The sequence below is a fragment of the Pantherophis guttatus genome, chromosome 16 (assembly GCF_059756535.1).
Source record: "Pantherophis guttatus breed Tessera chromosome 16, ASM5975653v1, whole genome shotgun sequence".
Classification (NCBI taxonomy): Eukaryota; Metazoa; Chordata; class Lepidosauria; order Squamata; family Colubridae; genus Pantherophis; species Pantherophis guttatus.
Genome location: NC_142078.1, coordinates 14,988,098 through 15,008,254, shown reverse-complemented (window position 1 = coordinate 15,008,254; position 20,157 = coordinate 14,988,098). Strand labels below are relative to the sequence as shown.

Sequence of the window (20,157 nt, the reverse complement as noted above, 5' to 3'; positions counted from 1 at the left end):
CATTGTGTAAAATCCTTCCCCGGTTGCCTCAAGTGGCCCTTTGTCCATCCGTGATGTCTTTTCGTACGAGGAGATCCCTAGAGGGGATGTAAGATGTGGAAGGTAAACACCCGGATGGCTGAAAGGAATTGTGCAATCGTGGAGGTGGGGAACGACAGTATTTTGTCCTTGTGGAAATGTTGAGCAAGTTTGAATTCTGGTGCCCTGAAACAATGGAGTTCGGAATAATTGGGGGAGTAGCCACCCACACTTAAAGCGAAAAACAGAATTTGACATCTGCCTTAGGGACAGGGGTGAAATCCAGCAGGTTCTGACAGGTTCTGGCGAACCTACAGCGGAAATTTTGAACAGTTCGGAGAACCGGCAGCGGAAATTTTGAGTAGTTCGGAGAACCGGCAGCGGAAATTTTGAGTAGTTCGGAGAACCAGCAAATACCACCTCTGGCTGGCCCCAGAGTGGGGTGGGAATGGATATTTTGCAATATCCGACCCCCAGGAGTGGGAAGGGAATGAGGATTTTGCAGTACCCTTCCCCTGCCACACCCCCAGAATCAGTAGTAAAAAAATTTGGATTTCACCACTGCTTAGGATGACCTTAGAATATGCGTTGTATTTTATTCACAGTTTGGGATCTTGTAGTATTCCCAGCTTCTGCCAACCTAGCAGTTCGAAATCACGTAAAAAAAAAAATGCAAGTAGAAAAATAGGGACCACCTTTGGTGGGAAGGTAACAGCGTTCCGTGCGCCTTTCGCGTTGAGTCATGCCGGCCACATGACCCCGGAGACGTCTTCGGACAGCGCTGGCTCTTTGGCTTTGAAACGGAGATGAGCACCGCCCCCTAGAGTCGGGAACGACTAGCACAGATGTACGAGGGGAACCTTTACCTTTAGTATTCCTGATAGGCAGCGATGTTATTACCTAGATGGGTCATGAAACACCTGCAAGAAGATAATCCAGCTCAGAGCTACTGCATATAAACAGGGAGCAAGTCCCACCAAGTAGCACTGATGATGTTCCCTAGTTGGGTCATAAGATGTCCACAAAACAACCAACCTCAGAGAGCCTCAGGGACCTCATGTCTATCGTTCTCCGCTTAAATCCCACGAGGGATAGAAAATATCTCTCGATGAATAGTCTCAAAAAATAAAATTAAAAGCCCTTTGGATATCAATCCATTGATTCTTGTTGGAAAACCTGGCGCCTTTTCTGTTATTCTCCAGGAGCTTCTCCTGAGAACTTTGGCAGATCTCTGATCCTGAAAATAACCCCTCGCCTTCCTAGTCAGAAAGTTGGATCTTCCTTCCATTTCTTCAAGTCCTTTGAAAAGCCATTTTTTTAAAACAGTAATAGAGTTGGAAGGGACCTTGGAGGTCATCCAGTCCAACCCCCTGCTCACGCGGAAGACCTGTACTAGGGATTCGAACCGCCGAACTGCCGACCTTTCTGATGGACAAGCTCAAGTGTCTTAGCCACTGGAGCTACCTAGTCAGGCTAGTCAACTGGTGGTAGTAAGTTTTATAAGGCTGCCTTTTGGGAGATCTCTCTTTTGGTCCCAATATGTTGGCCTGCCTGGCTGGTTTTGCACCCTCTTGCTGGAAAGCGTTTCCATTTTAGAAGAAGCTCCTCTTAACCTTCAGAACAAACGGGGGTTGGTTTCATTTGATCGTCTCTGTGTGCCTTCCTTCTTACGAAATGGCAAGAAGCCACTGCAGATTCCAACAGGTTGGTCTGGTGCTGGAAGTGCTGAGTTAGAAACCGGGAGGTTGTGAGTTCTAGTCCTGCCTTCGGCAAGGAGCCGGCTGTGTGACTTTGGGCGTCTCTGTCTCTCTGTCTCTGTCTCTGTCTCTGTCTCTCTCTTTCTCTCTCCATCCACCTCTCACCCCCACCCAAACATCCACCCATCCACCCACTCATCTCTCTCTCTCCCTCTCTCTTTCTGTCTGTGTTTGTGTCTGTCTGTCTATCTCTTTCTCTCTCTCTGTCTCTGTCTCTGCCTCTCTCTGTGTCTCTGTCTCTCTTTGTCTCTGTCTCTCTGTCTCTGTCTCTGTTTCTGTCTCTGTCTCTCTCTGTCTCTCTCTGTCAGTCTCTGTCTCTGCCTCTCTCTATCCATCCACCTCCCACCCAGCCCCACCCAAACATCCACATCTCTGTCTCTCTCTGTCTCTCTCTCTTTGTCTGTCTGTCTGTCTGTCTGTCTCTCTGTGTCTGTCTGTCTGTCTGTCTGTCTCTCTGTGTCTGTCTGTCTGTCTGTCTCTGTCTCTCTCTCTGTCTCTCTCTCTATCTTGTCTCTGTCTGTCTGTCTGTCTCTATCCATCCATCTCTCACCCCCACCCAAACATCCACCCATCTCTCTCTCTCTCTCTCTCTCTCTCTCTCTCTTTCTCTTTCTCTATCTATCTCTATCTCTATCTCTATCTCTATCATCTCTATTATCTCTATCTCTATCCCCCTAGGAACTAGAAGGCCACTAGAGGAAGAGTGTGGTTGTAAGGATTAAGGACATGGGATTAGAAGCTGGCGGTCCCGAGTTCTAGTTCTGCCTTAGGCACAAAGCCATCCGGATTGACTTTTGGGCCAGTCCCTCTTTTTTCTCTCCCTCAGTCGTAGGAAGACGGATCTGGCAGGACCAGTTTGGTGCAGGGGTTAAAGGCATGGGCTTAGAGGCTGGAGACCCTGAGTTCTAGTCCTACCTTAGACACGAAGCCTTCTGGGTGACTTTGGGTCAGTTCCCAGCCCTGAGGAGGAGGTGGCAAGGACACAACAACTTCCAAAAATGTTGCAGTGTAGGGTTGACTCAACATGTTGGGCATCATTTGGGGGTGGGGGTGGTAGAGATTTCCTTTCTCCCACAAGCTGTCTCCTCGCCCAGATTCTGTATGCCCGTGCATCGGGCACCCGCCTGGCCTGGTTTCCTTGCCATCTTGTGACGTGATTCCTCGTTTTCGTCCCTTGCGTCTTCTCCTCCTCCTCCTCCCCGATTCCAAGATTTGGTACCCCGTGTCCGTCTCATCTCTTCCTTGTCCTCCCACCCCACCCCACCCCACCCCCACCCCGTTCTTTCCATGCCATCGCTCCGTTTCAAAGCTTCTGTTGGCTCGCTTTTAATGCCTTAAACCTGGTTCTCCAGGGCGTTCAGGGGCTACGCCGAGAGGAAACGTCGAAAACGGGAGAACGATTCGGCGGTTTTGATCCAGAGGTATGGACGGGGATATTTCCCTTGCACAGGTTCACATTTTTGCCTGGTTGTGTTGCGTCGGCTGCAAACGGGGGGCTGAGATTCCTTGTTTTTTTTCTTTTCTTTTCTTTTTTTTTTTCCTGGATGAAAGGAACGAAATAGTTGCAAGATCCCCACCGCTCTCTTTGCTGGGCTGATTTGCAGAGAAAGCAATTCGCAATAGCCTTTAGACTTATATACCGCTTCACGGTGCTTTTACAGCCCTCTCTAAGCGGTTTAACAGAGTCAGCCTATCGCCCCCAACAATCTGGGTCCTCATTTGACCCCCCCCTCAGAAGGATAGAAGCCTGACTCGAAACCTTGAGCCTGGTGAGAATCGAACTGCCAAATTGCAGTCAGCAGAGGTAGCCTGCAGTACTGCACTCTGACCACTGCGCCACCGTGGCTCATTGAGCAAAGGAATGGTTTGTTTCCTTTATAATGGGAACCGTCTTTTTTTTCAAAAATCAAACTCGGCAAGAGCTTCAGGCCAGATGGTTTTTAAGGGGTGCAGCAGGATCTCGTCACAAAACCCATGTGCCAAACCGCAAAAGGGGGCAACGAAGACCATGTGTCTCTTCCACTAAAGGAGAAAATTTGTAGCCCAGGGTTGAAACGAGGAGCTCCTTGGCGCTACAAATAGATTGGCGGTCTCTGCTTCCTCCCTTGGCAAGAATCTGCACTGCCGTGCTACCTTACACAGGTAGTCCTCGACTTACAACAGTTCATTTAGTGACCGGTCAAAGGTTCAACAACGGCACTGGAAAAAGTGACCTAGGACAGCTTTTCACTGCTTCCAACTGTTGCTGCAACCCCACAGTCTGTCGATCAAACTTCAGACGATTCGTACTTATGACGATTTGCAGCGTCCCGGGGTCACACGATCCCCTTTTTGCGACCTTCTGGTATGAGCCAAGTCCACGGGGAAGCTGGATTCACTTTAAGAACCGTGCGACTAACTTACCGTATTTTTCGGAGTATAAGACGCACCTTTTCCCCTCCTAAAAGGGGGTGAAAATTTGGGTGCATCTTATACACTGAATGTAGCCCCGCCCACACACTGGCCCCCACCCACTGGCCTCTGCCTCCCAGCAATTTACCTCCTTGCAGCAAGCAGCAAGAAGAAACAGCCCATTTCAGTTTCAGCACAGCCTGATTAGCACAAACAGCTGATTGTCGGTTGGATCGGCCTCCTGACGCTCAGCTGTTTCAGGCTGCAGGGATTGCCATTGCCTATTGCTGTGCGCGGGCCTCTGCTGTTTGCTGCAAGGAGGCAAAATTGCTGGGAGGCAGATTTTTTTTTTTCTTTCTTGGGCTAATCAAGCTATGCTGAAAACGAAAACGAAAGTAAAGCAGGCTATTTGCTGTTTGCTGCAAGGAGGCAAAATTGCTGGGAGGCAGAGGCAGATTTCTGTTTCTTCTTTTTCTCATCAAATAGTCCAAAAAAATACGGTAAGCACGGTGGCAAAGAAGGGTCGTAAAACAGGGCAAAATTCCCTTAGCAAGTGTTTCGCTTGGCAGCAGAAATGTGGGGCGGTCATAAGTCAAGGACTACCTGCATTCCTCATCTTGCCTCTCGTGCCTCTGCTTACTTTCCCGGCTCAGAATCCAACTCGCATGTTTGAAAAGAACAAGAGCTGCTGGAGGGAAAAACTAACCCAGCCTGCCTTCTCCTCTTCTCTAAAGAGGCTTTGCTTTCCCGAGCATCCTACTAATTTTATGGAATTGGGTGGTGGGAGATTATTTGGTATAAAATGTATAGGTGGTGGTCGATTATTTCCTATATAACCTCTTGGGCTTGGGCTTCGATAGATGACAAGGCTGTTTGCCGGAGGCTGCCGGAGTAGCTTGTAGCTTTTTCTTGAAGGAATTCCAAAAGCCGCTCATGTCGCTAGTCCTCAAGAGGGCACTATTCCGATGCAATCCGAGCCCCTCCACGAAGGAGAATTCATCTGATGGGAAGCAAAGCCAGTGGCCTTTAACATATATACCGTGTTTCCCCGAAAATAAGACCCTGTCTTATATTTTTTTTGAACCCCAAAATAAGTGCTTGGCCTTATTTTCGGGGAGGTCTTATTATTTGGGGGCACGTGGAATAACCAGAGGAAATGGCGGGGATCGGCTGCGCACGCGTTTAAATATTTTCGGGGAGGGCTTATTTTCAGGGGGTGGGCTTCTTTTTAGCGCATGCTGTCAAAAGCCCGATTGGGCTTATTATCAGGGGATGTCTTATTTTCGGGGAAACGGGGTATTTTGTTTCAGCCTTCGACTTGTCGTTTTGAATCACGTTAAAAAAACAACAACACACAACTTTGGGTTTGAGGAAAAGGCGAAATAATTCTCCTTAAAGGATGCAAGGTGTAAAATGCCTGACACACTCGAGAGTATCCCCAAATATCAGAATATTTCTGACGTTCCTGGAAAGAGATTTCCAAACGAATCTGTCCTTGCGAAATAAGACAGGAAGATCTGCTAGCATTGGCCTTTTTCAGTTATGGCATAAATTTGTTCACAGTCGCTCCGGATCCAAGATTAGCAATTGAACGGGTGGCTCATAATTCGGATTAATTGGGTATTTGTGGCCATGGGAATTACAGACTAACAGAGTTGGAAGGGACCTTGGAGGTCTTCTAGTCCAGCCCCCTGCTTAGGAAGGAAACCTTACACCACTTCAGACAAAAGGTTATCCAACATCTTCTTAAAAACTTCCAGTGTTGGAGCATTCACGACTTCTGGAGGCAAGTGGTTCCACTGATGAATTGTCCTCGCTGTCAGGAAGTTTCTCCTTAATTCCAGGTTAAGTCCAGATTCATTTAACGACCACATGATTCCCAACAACTGCAGTGATTCGCTTAACAACCCTGGCTCCAAAAAACCCAAAAAAAGGTCATTAAATTGGCAGCTGACACGCTTAGCAACAGAAATTCTGGCCCCAATATTGGCCACAAATTGAGGACGGCTTGTAGGTCTTGGAAAAACAGGTTGGTAAAACCTGACCAATTGCTTTCAGCAAACATAAGGTGAATTAAAACGCCAGCTGATGTTCCTTTCTTGTCAGCTTTGGAAGCTTCCACGCTGCCATCTTATTGATCTCTTCTTCAATTTCCCCGTAAGATTTTAGCCGGGAGTCGAAATGCAAGGTTTTTTTTTTAAAAGATTGCAGACTTTTGGTACAAATTATGCAGCCCTGATTGCTACGTGAGTCCTTTAGACTCTTAAAACTCTTTTCTTTCATTTCGCTTTCTGAATTTTTCTCCTCGAGTTCTATCGATCTTTGCCGGCTCCTAAACCGTAGCACCTCATTGACGAGGTCTCAGGCATTCAAGCATCAAGTTGCCGTAAAAAAAATTGGAAATGCCTTTTGCCGGAAGAAAATAAACCCCCAAAAAACCCCACACCTTTCATTTCAGGGTTGGAAGTGAGTGGTTTGCAAATCGTGGGCCGCGAGGCTTTGAAAAAGCTGATCGGCCTCGTGTGCAAACAGCGTGAAGACGGTTTTGAGAGATGGCTGATCTGGTGTTTTTCACCGGCTGTGATTTGAACGTCTTCAAAGCACCTTTGTGACACCTAAGTCCAGGCCCCGTGAATTAAGATGACCCTTATCTAGCTACTTTAGCTTTGACAATTAGTCAGCCATATTCTTGTGTATAGATAGCAATAATGAACAATTCAGTGCAACAATTAAACTCAACAAATTGCTCCTGGTTGTTTGCACCTGACAACTCAGGTGCTTCGGAGAATAAGTCAAACCGCTCATCTCTGTGACTGCCCCTCAAATACTGGAAGACAACTATCAGGTGAATATATCTGAGAGAGAGAGAGAGAGAGAAAGAGAGGGAGAGAGAGTAGATGATATAGATATATATAGAGAGGGGGGGAGGGAGGGAGAGAGATGATAGATGAGATAGATGAGCGAAAGCGAGGGAGAGAGATGATAGATAGATAGATAGAGAGAGAGAGAGATACATGGATGGATGGATGCATAGATACTGTAGATAGATGATAGATAGATAGATAGATAGATAGATAGATAGATACATAATATAGAGATAGATAGATAGATAGATAGATAGATGATAGATAGATAGATAGATAGATAGATAGATAGATAGATAGACAGATACATAGATAGATAGACAGATACATAGATAGATAGACAGATACATAGATAGATGAGAGAGGGAGAGAGAGATGATAGATAAGATAGATAGATAGATAGATAGATAGATAGATAGATAGATAGATGATAGATGAGAGAGAGATGATAGATAATATAGAGATAGATAGATAGATAGATAGATAGATAGATGATAGATAGATAGATAGATAGATAGATAGATAGATAGATACATAATATAGAGATAGATAGATAGATAGATAGATAGATAGATAGATAGATGATAGATAGATAGACACATAGATAGATAGATAGAAACATAGATAGATGAGAGAGAGGGAGAGAGAGATGATAGATAAGATAGATAGATAGATGATAGATAGATAGATAGATAGATAGATAGATAGATAGATAGATGAGAGTGGGAGAGACAGATGATAGATGATATCGAGATGGATGGATGGATGGATGGATGGATGAGATGGATGGATGGATGGATGGATGGATGGATGAGATAGATGGATGGATGGATGGATGGATGGATAGATAAGATACTGTAGATAGATAACTCTAACTCTGTTGAAGACTTTAGAAATGCTTTGATGAAATGAAAAATGACCTTAAATTGTGAACTACTGAGAGATGCTGGACAAGGAGTCTAAAAATCCAAGTTCTGGTTTTCCGTTGGGCAAGGAAGTCAGCTAGATATCTCAGGACCTGCCGTCCTATCTTGGGAAGCTGAAAAACATCTACCGACCAACTCATGTGGGTGGAGAGCATCCATAATTACCTTCATCTCAGACTTGTTCAAACCCCCCCCCCCCATGAATGATTTAAAGTAAAACTTGAGTTGACAGGGCCCTCTTTTCTAAACCAGAGTCCAACCAGAGATGGAGAACCGGCGCCCCCTAGTGGTGCCTGGTGGAAATAACATTAGAATTCTGTGACTCACCAGCTGGTTTTGTCCCACGGAAAGGGGGAACTCAAAAAAAAAAAAAATGGGGTCCTTTCACACACAGAGAGAGAGAGGGTTGGAAGAGTTAAGATGGGAGCCTTCCAACTCAAAAATCAGGTTCTGCTTCCTCCAGATCAATGATGCTCTCTACCCAAACCTGAGGATGTTCCTTCTTGCGCTGACTTGCCTTGTGCATTTTTGCTCTCCTAAGCCAAAATTTGTACTTTCTGTGTGTTTTTCTCCATACCCCTTTCTCCACATTTCTCCAAGGCGTCTTGAGGTTGTATTATGCGTCTTCCATCGGCATCAACGTTCTCGCGAACATTTCCGGCGTTGGTTTTCTGAGGTAGTTGAGAAAGTATCTGACGGGAGGTTTGGAAGTAAAGACGAAGATCTCCTGCCATGGGCTTTGTCTGGTTTTTTTTTTTATCTGCAGCTCCAGGAGGTTTGCCAGATCACCCTGGAGAAATGGCGTTCTTCCTCTTGGCCCTCAACGACTGATGGCCTTCCATGTTTTTTTTTTTCTTCTTTCAGAAACTTCCGGAAACACCTCCGTATGGTGGGGAGCCGCCGCATGAAGGCGCAAAGTAAGTGAGCAAGATTGAGCGGGATTGAGAGGGACTTCTACACCGGGCCACGTTCTCCTGACTCCCAAGATCTCTCCTTCCCACAACCAAGGTTGGACCTTCTGACTCCCAGTGGTCTCAGACAAGCTATCTTAAAGCTTCCCCAAATGATGGGGTGTTTGTGCAAAACATTAGGAATGATCCTGGTTGGGGAAAGGAATTTTTTTTGTGGAGGAAGGAGGAAAAAAAGGAAATGTTTTTGTGGCACCCACTGCGCTTATAGCAAAGATGGCGAGCCAGGGATGGGTGTGATTTTAGCAATATTTTGTCATAATTAGATTCCTTCTCCTCCTTCTCCTCCTTCTCCTTCTCCTCTCCCTCTTCCTCCTCATTGTCTATCTTCTCCTCCTTTTCCTTCTTCTCTTTTCCTAATTGTCTATCTTCTTCTCCTTTCTCCTTTCTCCTCCTCCTTATTGTCTATTTTCTCCTTCTCCTTCCCCTTCTCCTTCTCCTTCTCCTTCTCTTCCTCTCCCTCTTCCTCCTCATTGTCTATCTTCTCCTCCTTTTCCTTCTTCTCTTTTCCTAATTGTCTATCTTCTTCTCCTTTCTCCTTTCTCCTCCTTCTTATTGTCTATTTTCTCCTTCTCCTTCTCCTTCTCCTTCTCCTTCTCCTTCTCCTTCTCCTTCTCCTTCTCCTTCTCTTCCTCTCCCTCTTCCTCCTCATTGTCTATCTTCTCCTCCTTTTCCTTCTTCTCTTTTCCTAATTGTCTATCTTCTTCTCCTTTCTCCTTTCTCCTCCTCCTTATTGTCTATTTTCTCCTTCTCCTTCTCCTTTTCCTAATTGTCTATCTTCTTCTCCTTTCTCCTTCTCCTCCTCCTTATTGTCTATTTTCTCCTCCTCCTTCTCCTTTTCCTAATTGTCTATCTTCTTCTCCTTTCTCCTCCTCCTCCTTATTGTCTATTTTCTCCTTCTCCTTTTTCTTCTTCTCTTTTCCTCATTGTCTTATGTTCTCCTCCTCCTCCTCCTCCACCCCTTTTTCCTTCTCCTCCTCTTCCTCTGTTCCTTCCAGCTTTTGCCGAGCGGCGTGAGAGAAGTTTCAGCCGGTCCTGGAGCGATCCAACTCCCATTAAGCCTGAAAACCTCAGTGATTCCCGAGAAAGTACGTTCCTCTTTCCTGAACCTCCCGTTCCACTGGAAATAGGTCAAGGGAGGGTGGGAGGAGAAGACATCAAAATCCCAATCTAAGCAAGCTTGAGCACCGAGGGCAGAGACAGCAAAGATTGTCTTGACCTGGTAGATAAAATCTTGGGGTCCTTGCAAACCTCCCAACTGACTTTTCCAACCTCCTCATCACCAGCTGTGTGTAGTCATGGTTGAACAATTGCTGGAGTGCTCCAGATCCTTCCACTCCACCCTTGTTCCTAGCCAGGAGCTACTCAAGAGTCTTGCGGGAAGGATTCAGACAGACTCTGCAATGCAGGGATTTTTGGACATGCCATGGCAGGATCTCCTTGTGCTTCACCTTGGACCCGTTTTGAAAGGAGGACATGGTCCACGTAGGCTCCGTCGTCCTTGGGAGCACATGGGACTTTCTGCATCTGCCGAGATGGACCTCCGAGCTCTTGCCTTCTTTCTCTCGCAGGCCATGAATTTCAGGATTCCTGCTGTGCCATTGACAAAGGGATTGACTTGAACTGGGAGGCGGAGAAAGAACTGGAAGCGGCCGCCTGCAGTGGGGAGGACTTCGTCCCCCCCAAAATCATGGTAGGCAATTGTTGAGGACCTCAAGCAATTTGGGGGCCTACTGGGATGGGGAAAATCGGTCCTTGTCCTGCCCTCCAGCTTTCGTAGTTTTGGAAGGAAAACTCCTGCCACTTACACTTCTCTCTTTGGTCGTCTTTTTTTTCACCCCCTTCCTCCTGCTTCTCTCTCATTCCAGCTCATTTCCTCCAAAGTGCCCAAAGCTGAGTATGTTCCAACAATTATCCGTCGCGATGACCCATCGATCATCCCCATTCTCTACGTAAGTCTTGGACTGGAGCTGTTCTGCCTGCCTGCGTCTCTCCTCCTCCACCTCTTCCTCCTTGTCCACCCATCCATTTATCCCCTGCCTCCTTCCATCCACACCTTCCTCCACTCTCATCTCTTGCTCTCTCCATCTTTCCATCCTTCCATTTCCCATTTCTGTCCATCTCTCCCTCCCTCCCTCTCTCTCCATCACCCACTCTTCCTTTCATCCCCTACTTCCTATCCATCCATCCATCCATCCATCCATCCAATTCTATCTATCTATCTATCTATCTATCTATCTATCTATCTATCTATCTATCTTCTCTATCTTCTCTCTCTCTCTCCCCAGTATATGTCTGTCTGTCTATCTATCCTTTCACTCTTCTATCTCTATCTTCTCTCTCTCTACAGTATCTGTCTTATCTATCTGTCTGTCTGTCTGTCTATCTATATCTATCTATCTATCTATCTATCTATCTATCTATCTATCTATCTATCTATCTATCATCTAATCTATCCTCTCTATCTTCTCTCTCTCTCCAGTGTCTGTCTGTCTGTCTGTCTGTCTGTCTGTCTGTCTGTCTATCTATCTATCTATCTATCTATCTATCTATCTATCTATCTATCTATCATCTCTATCTTCTCTCTTTATCTACAGTATCTATCTATCTCTATCTATCTATCTATCTATCTATCTATCTATCTATCTATCTATCCTCTCTCTCCCCAGTGTCTGTCTGTCTGTCTGTCTATCTGTCTACTGTATCTATCTATCTATCTATCTATCTATCTATCTATCTATCTATCTATCTATCTATCTTCTCTCTCTCTCTCATCCATCTAATCTCTCTGTCTCTGTCTGTCCATCAATATTCAGATCTCTCTCTCTTAATCAATCGATCATCTATCTTCATCCAACTTCCTACTCAGCTTTCTCTCCTGCTCTCTCAGGCCTTCTCTCCATTTTTCTCCTACCTCTCTCCTATCATTTCTGCCTTCCTACCTTTTCAGACCTTCTCTCTCCCCTCGAACTACAGATCATCCCTTGAATCCCACCACTGTTCTCTCTGTCCCATTTGTCTCGTCTCCGTTGGTCTCCCTGGACCCCCGCGGCCGTGTCCTTTCATCCTTGCCTCTTTTGTTTGTTTTCAGGATCATGAACATGCCACATTTGATGACATTCTGGGTACGTCAACTTTGGGTCACAAATCAAATGAAGTTATGGTAGGAACGTTGTGTTATACGTGTGTCTGGTATCTTGGCCAAAGATCCTGCTGGCCAGTGTTATAGGGTAGAAATCTGGATATATGGAAAGGGAGATTCTAGTTAGTAGATCCTTCAGGATGCAGGAAGTCCAATGTTCACTCCAACAGATAAAGAGGTGCCCTATACTTTTTGCACTCTTAAAGTTGAGGGAACCTCTGTCCCTCCTTCATTTTTCCTCCCCCGAAGGGTTTCCTTCAACCTCCCCCAAGGTGAGCAAACCTTTAGTAGCCAGGAAGAGCAAGATGAGCTCATGATGAGATCAGCAAACCTTTAGTAGTCAGGAGGATGAGCTAACGTTTAGTAACCTCCTTCAACCTCCCCTAAGGTGAGCAAACCTTTAGTACCCAGGAGGAGCAAGATGAGCTAATGTTTAGTAACCTCCTTCAACCTCCCCCTAAGATGAGCAAACCTTTAGCAGCCAGGAGAATGAGCTAACGTTTAGTAACCTCCTTCAACCTCCCTCAATGTGAGCAAACCTTTAGTAGCCAGGAGGAGCAAGATGAGCTAACGTTTAGTAACCTCCTTCAACCTCCCCTAAGATGAGCAAACCTTTAGCAGCCAGGAAGATGAGCTAACCTTTAGTAACCTCCTTCAACCTCCCCCAATGTGGGCAAACCTTTAGTAGACAGGAGGAGCAAGATGAGCTAACGTTTAGTAACCTCCTTCAACCTCCCTCAATGTGAGCAAACCTTTAGTACCCAGGAGGAGCAAGATGAGCTAACCTTTAGTAACCTCCTTCAACCTCCCCCTAAGATGAGCAAACCTTTAGTAGCCAGGAGGGTGCCTGGTGCAGAAAATAAGTAGATTGGGTACCTCCACTTTCCAACTCCTCCCATAACTGATGGAGTTGATGGATGTTGGGAAACATAGCTTGAGAGAGAAGATTCCACAGGGCCTTTTCCCTGCTCCTGGGTCTCAAAATAACGATAACAAATTCACTCATCCTCTCGGTGGGGCTGGCCAGAATTGGAGGCTATCTTCTCAACCTTTCTCCTGATCTTCCGCAAGTGTGAAAAAACGGTCATAATAAGTCCCTATTTCAATGGCCGTTCGACCTTCGAACGGCCACTAAACAAACCCGTTGTAAGACGAGGACTACCTGTCTATCCCTTGTTGTGCCCATTTGCCCCTCAAGCCACCCTCTCCTCCTCGCTTCAGCGTCCCGTCTGATCATCCTTCATTCCTTCCTTTTGTCTGCAGAGGAAATTGAAAAAAAACTGAACATCTACCGGAAGGGCTGCAAAATTTGGAAAATGATGATTTTTTGCCAGGTGAGTTGAGGGCGTCTTGAACCTCCCAAGTGTCCACTGCCACGTTCCCGAGCTCTGGCAAGGGTTGACTTTGAAAAACCCACCTTCCCCGAGGGACTGTGGATTGACAGCAACCGACGGTTCTCATTCAAGGAATCTACTTCCAACACAATTGTATCGCACCCTCTCCCCAAAATGTGTGTTATCTCCTTGGCAACCGCTGGCCCCCAAATCCCAGCTTTACAGATTAACAGAGTTGGAAAGGACCTTATAGGTCATCTAGTCCAACTCCCAAGAGACCCTCCACCATTTCTGACAGATGGCAGTCCAGTCTCTTCTTGAAAGCCTCCAGTGATGAAGCTCCCACAACTTCTGTTCCATGGGTTGATTGTTCTCACTGTCAGGAAATTCCTCCTTATTTCCAGGTTGAATCTCTCCTTGGTCAGTTTCCATCCATTGTTCCTTGTCTGGCCTTTGGGTGCCTTGGAAAATAGCTTCCTCCTCTCTGTGGGAGCCCCTCAAATCTTGGAAAACGGCTATCAATTCTCCCCTGGAGATTTTGCAGTATCCTTCCCCTGCCATGCCCACCAAGCCATGCCCACAGAACCAGAAGTAAAAAAAAATTGGATTTCACCACTGGCGTGTCCTATCCTGAATCAATGTGTCTCTAGATATTCCTGAAGCTATTCTCTTCACCCTGGCAATTTGAGAAGAACTGTTGACGTTCTCCAGGCTGATTCTGGAAGACCTTCTCTCTTTTCTTCTTGTAGGGAGGTCCGGGCCATTTATACCTCTTGAAGAATAAAGTCGCCACTTTTGCCAAAGTGGAGAAGGAGGAAGACATGATCTAGTGAGTGGAGAACCTCGTGAGGGATTTGCAGTTGGAGATCTTTGGGGAAAATGCTTCCATCTCTCTCAAACGTTCTTCCATCTCGTTCTGCAGCTTCTGGAAGCGGTTGGGCCATCTGATGAGCAAGCTGAACCCAGTTCCAAATCTCATCCACATCATGGGATGTTACGTCTTGGGGAACCACAATGGTGAGAAGGTAAGTCCTGTGAGTAGTTTGTGAGTGGGTAGAAGAAAACCTTGAGAGGGGATGACCCCTCTTCCTGAAAACCTCTTTTTTGGCTATGTTAACAGAATAACCGAGTTGGAAGGGATCTTGGAGGTCTTCTAGTCCTTTATAGAATAAGTTGACCCCTCCCCCTCTTCTTTGTGGCAGCCCCTAAAATATTGCAACAGTGCTATCCAGTCACCCCTAGTCCTATGGTTGCAGAAATTGGGTCTGTCTTGTTTAATGGAAGTTAAGTGGAGTAGGTTCATACTCAACAGGTTTAAGAGTTTATGGTTAAGTTGCCCCAATAATGATGTTGCAATTAACTGCCAAACCCTGTAGTCTTCTATAGCAGGGGTCTCCAACCTTGTTGTGGCCCATCAGCGGCCTGTGCAGCTAGTAGCTGATTCAGACAGTGAGGAGGCTGGTGTGGTGCTGCGCCAGCAGCCTGTGCAGCTGGCACTCGAGTCAGACAGTGAGGAGGCTGGAGAAGATGTGGTGCCAGAGGCGGGGATTCAGCCAGGGCCTTCAGAGTCTCCAGAAGCTCCCATAAGTGAAGAGGAAGAAGAGGAGGAGCCTCTTCTCGATGCACGGGCGCGCAGAGCTGCCAAAAGGCAGGAGTGGCTCCTCAGGAGGAGGTCTCCTCGAGAGTAAGTCTTGGGGCTAATTGGCCACTCCCTTAGCCTACTTAAGAAGGAACGCCAACTGAAGCAATTTGCAGGGAACAACTTCGTTCACTCTCCTTCGCGTCTTGATCTTAGTTCTCTGCAAATTGCTTCTGGGCTTTCTGCCAACCATAGTAAGATTACGATTATTTATTCTTTGGATTCTTGTAGGCTGTTAAGAAAGTTAATTAACAGCCTTTGTTTGAAAAAGACTGATTTAATTTAATAAACGAAGGTTTGTACAGATTTTGTGCGTGCTGCGTTCTTTGCTGGCTGAGGGACTCTGGGAGTTGAAGTCCACAAGTCTTAAAGTTGCCAAGGTTGGAGACCCCTGTTCTGTAGGATGTGGAAAAAGGGAACCAATCATTTGTCGCACATCTAAGGAGGCATTTCAAATCACCTTGGACTTCTTTGCTTTCCAGCTGTTCCAAAACCTAAAGAATCTTATGAGCCCTTGTTGTGTGACTTTTGAATCGCCTCTTGAACTTTCAGCTCAAGGTAAATGCGACAACTAATCCACCTTTCCTAAGCCCTTGAAAATACACCACTGTTGATTGGCACAGGTAGAATAAGCACAGGTAGCCCTCAATTTATAAGCCCCATCAAAACCAGAATTTTTATTGCTAAGCAAGGTGGGCTTACTTAGGGTTGGTAAGGAAATCACACCTGATTTACAGCCTTTTTGGGTTTTTGCCACCGTCGTTAAGCGAATCGGGCTCCACACGTTGACTTTGCTCGTCGAAAGCCAGTTGAAAAGGTTGCAAATGGCAATCACGTGAGCCCATGACGTTGCCATCATCATCAACACAGGCTGGTTGCCAAGGATCAAATTTTGATCCCATGATAGAAAGAAAGAATGAAAGAAAGAAAGATAGATAGATAGATAGATAGATATAGATGATATAGAGGTGATGGATGGATGAATGGATGGGTGGATAGGATAGATAGATAGATAGATAGATAGAAAGATAGATAGATAGATAGATAGAGGTAGGTAGGTAGGTAGGTAGGTAGGTAGATAGATAGATAGATAGATAGATAGATAGATAGATAGATAGATAGATATAGATGATATAGAGGTGATGGATGGATGAATGGATGGGTGGATAGGATAGATAGATAGATAGATAGATAGAGGTAGGTAGGTAGGTAGGTAGGTAGGTAGATAGATGGATGATATAGAGATGATGGATGGATGGATGGGTAGATAGGTAGGTAGGTAGGTAGGTAGATAGATAGATAGATAGATAGATAGATAGATAGATAGATAGATAGATATAGATGATATAGAGGTGATGGATGGATGAATGGATGGGTGGATAGGATAGATAGATAGATAGATAGATAGAAAGATAGATAGATAGAGGTAGGTAGGTAGGTAGGTAGATAGATAGATAGATAGATAGATAGATAGATAGATAGATAGATATAGATGATATAGAGGTGATGGATGGATGAATGGATGGGTGGATAGGATAGATAGATAGATAGATAGATAGATAGATAGATAGATAGATAGATGATAGATAGATAGATAGATAATGATAGAGATAGAGATGGTGGATGGATGGATAGATGGTAGGTGGGTAGGTAGGTAGGTAGGTAGATGGATGGATGGATGGCAGACAGACATTCAGGGATCTTCAGGTGGCCCATCCCAGGAAGACAATGCTGGTGTCTTCTTCTAACAAGGTTCTAGGTCTAAATTCCAGACCTCTGACTTGACTTCCCCTACTTTCCCCTTGCAGGAAAGGAAATGATTGAGACTTATTTTGACTTCCGTCTCTACCGAGTCTGGAAAACCCGCCAGCATTCCAAGCTGCTCGATTACGACGACATTTTATGAGCGCCGTCAGGACGGGGCCAGGAGGAATTTCCACGGGTATCCCGAGCAGGCGGGCGTCGCAGAGCGGGAGATCTTTTTCAACGGTTGCGAGGAGGCCCAGAGAAGGCGCCAAAGAAGCCCTTAACGGCCTTCAAGAAGTCCGCCCGGCAACTCGAGGCACAAGATGGATGGAGCACTGCGGACGAGGGGGGCAGGTCTTCAGGGACCCGAGATGGTTTTTAGACGGCAAGACGCCCAACGCCATGACAGGTTCTTCTCAGAAGACATTTGAAGCTCAGGTTTCCTACAGAGACTCAACCAATCATCTTGTTTATCTCTACTTCGCTGTCATGAAGGGCCGAGGCCTTCTCGCTTGGAGAGGATCGATCAAATCCTTGAGTTTGAAGAAAGCCAGGCCTTTAAAAAAAAAAAAATCTCATCCATTTTAAGAACACGTGTGAATTCTCTCACACGCACACACTTGTACACCCATACACATCTACAGAAGTGCAATTTTCTTTCTTTCTTTCTTTTTCTTACAAAAAAAAGAGGAAATATTTAATCAGCTGTTGCCGTACCACGCACACCGATATCTGGTAGATGAGATATTTTTTTTGAGTCTGCTTGAGAATATATTTGACATAACATATCTTGAGATATATATATCTATATATATATATCTGTCTCTCCATATCTATATTTATATCTATGGGTCGCTAGAGATAACCACCATCCAGAGATTCTTTCTGCTGCATCGAGCTGCAAATCTGCAAAATCCTTGACTTGGGATTCCAGCAAAATTCTCGAGCGACACTTCAACTGTAGAAAGTCCCTTCAGGACAAACCTCGTTTTTTATTTTTTATTTTTTTTTCCAATTTAAGGAGCAGCTTCCTTAATAGAGTTTGGCAAAAAGCAGAGTTTTGCCAGCTGTTATCTGCTGATAGGGCTGGGGTGTGGGACCTCGGCTAGTTTATATATATAGATATATAAATAGATATAAATATAAATCGTTTGCAGATTAGAAACCAATAGCCATGTTTAAAAGATTTTGCTCACTGCAGTTCATTTTTTGGGGGGGTCGGTTAGTTTTTTTGGGCTGTCGTGATGAGCTGGTGTAGCAGGTTTGATTTCAGAGGATGGACAATGATAGACTAACTCAGTTTTCTGTAGCATTGAATCTTTCAAAGCCCAGGGATCTACTCTGCTTTGTCCCAGAGGGAAAAAAAAACCTGGGCCAACACTTCATCCTAGTTTTTCTTCGTTCTGTGTGAGTGACCATACATTTAAATAATCCAGATTTCGCTTCGGGAAGAAATGTTTGGGAATGGCTGAGAAAGGAACGATTTGGCTTTATTACATGGGACAGAGCAGGAGTTTGGGGGGGGCGTTTGAGGAGTTAAGAAATGGGGTGGAGAGGTGGTGATTTTCTCCTCTCACCCCAGAGTTGTATTTTGGGGTCTCCAGCAGGGATTAATTGCTGAATCGTCTCCATTCGTCTGGAGCTCCGAAGAAAAGGAATGCCAAGAGTATTTACTAAATTATCTTTTTGGCTCGTTGAACGAAAGCATTCATTGAAGATGCTCTTTTTTTTTAAGAGATAACTGGACTTGGTTTCTTTTCTTTCTTTCTTTCTTTCTTGAAGACGTTTCGCTTCTTCATCCGAGAAGCTTCTTCAGTTCTGACCGAAGAAGTCGCAACCGGAGAAGCTTCTCGGATGATGAAGAAGGGAAACGTCTTCAAACTCCAGTTGCCTCTTGGAAAAGCATCTCCTGAGGACTGAGGGTTTCCATAGGCAAAGCATTCAACGCTATTTCCCCCCTCTGTTTATCCTGTTTTGGTGGCTGGCATTGAGATCTACATCACCATTCTCCAACAACAGTTAAAAAGCGATTTAATTAGACAGCACGGGTGACGTTGCAAGAGAACAGGGTTAAAATTCAACCTCAGCCTTCCCCCCCCTTCCTTTTAAATTCTGAGTTTTCCGGTTTTTAATTCGGAAAGACGTGCCCCAGATGCAGAGAAACGAGCAATAATTTCTCATTCCTGATGGATCGCTCTAAATATGGAATTGGTGCCACCCGGAAATAAAATGAACGAGGCAACCTTTTAACAGAACCAACTGTTTCTCCGTCGGACAATTTAACAATTATTCCTTGCTCTCGCTTCCTTGGTTTTTGCTAATTGTGAAATCAGGAGAGGGAAAAAATGCATACAAGGATGTGATTTCTTGACCTTCTTTTTGTGTTATGGGGTTGTGTTTTGTTTGTCCACAGGTGTGCCTCTCTCTTTGTGTGCCTATCACACTTTTTCCCCCCCCTACGGTTCAAAACCGCCGCAGCAATTTATCCGTGACGTATCACGTCCTACCTTATTTTTATTTATTTATATTTTTGTTTTGCACACGGTTTTTTTATTATGTACGCACCTGCTCCATATAGACCGTGTTTCCCCGAAAATAAGACCGGGTTTTAGATTAATTTTTGCTCCAAAAGACGTATTAGGGCTTATTTTCTGGTTAGGTCTTATTGGAGGAAATATGTCATTAAATACGTCCGTTCGGCTGACGATCATAACTGGGGCTTATTTTTGTGGTAGGGCTTATATTACGAGCATCCTGAAAAATCGTGCTAGGGTTTATTTTCCAGGTAGGTCTTATTTTTGGGGAAATACGCTATGTATACACCTGCTCCAATGGGCAGTATGATGGACCTTTGGGCCAAGCTATGATTTTGGTAGATTAGTCAGCCAATATGCAGGATGGCAGTCCGATCTACGTATCTAGGGCAGAATAAACCAAAGTCCCATCCTTAACGCGTGTCCGAAATCATCACAGCAGCTCACCCAAAAGATCTGTTGATGCAGCCATTCCTTACATTCTTTGAGGAGTCTCCTCTAAACTGCTCTTGAACAAGGAGGCTCCATTCCAGGCACCAAAGTCTATCCATTTCAGGGAGTCCTTGGCGTACGACCGCAATTGAAGCTAAAATGTCTGTGGCTAAGCGAGACAAGTTGTTAAGTGAATTTCTCCCTCCCCTCCCCTATTTTATGAGCTTCCTTGTCCTGGTCATTAAGTGAATCACTCTGCAGTTGGTAACCCGGTGGTTAAGTGAATCTGGCTTCCCCATGAACTCCGCTTGCCAAAAAAGTTGCAAAAGGGGAATGGCACGACCTTGGGACACTGTGACCGTCATAAATAGGAACCAGTTACCAAGTGTCTGAATTTTGACAACCG

General features: G+C 45.2%; 1 protein-coding gene across 2 annotated transcripts in view; it reads left to right on the top strand.

Moving 5' to 3' along the window:
- Positions 1-17,437, top strand: part of NSMF (NMDA receptor synaptonuclear signaling and neuronal migration factor) — a 32,741-nt gene extending 15,304 nt beyond the window's left edge. The window contains exons 6-16 of one of the 2 annotated variants that reach the window (XM_034404417.3): positions 3,128-3,196; positions 8,821-8,873; positions 9,923-10,012; positions 10,496-10,617; positions 10,793-10,876; positions 12,016-12,049; positions 13,330-13,400; positions 14,150-14,229; positions 14,323-14,425; positions 15,522-15,597; positions 16,848-17,437. In XM_034404417.3, coding sequence (XP_034260308.1) covers positions 3,128-3,196; positions 8,821-8,873; positions 9,923-10,012; positions 10,496-10,617; positions 10,793-10,876; positions 12,016-12,049; positions 13,330-13,400; positions 14,150-14,229; positions 14,323-14,425; positions 15,522-15,597; positions 16,848-16,945 — 880 coding nt within the window. In that variant the 3' untranslated portion in view covers positions 16,946-17,437. The remainder of the gene's footprint in view (positions 1-3,127; positions 3,197-8,820; positions 8,874-9,922; positions 10,013-10,495; positions 10,618-10,792; positions 10,877-12,015; positions 12,050-13,329; positions 13,401-14,149; positions 14,230-14,322; positions 14,426-15,521; positions 15,598-16,847) is intronic. The other variant, XM_034404420.3, reaches the window with a different exon arrangement.
- Positions 17,438-20,157: the final 2,720 nt, after the last annotated feature.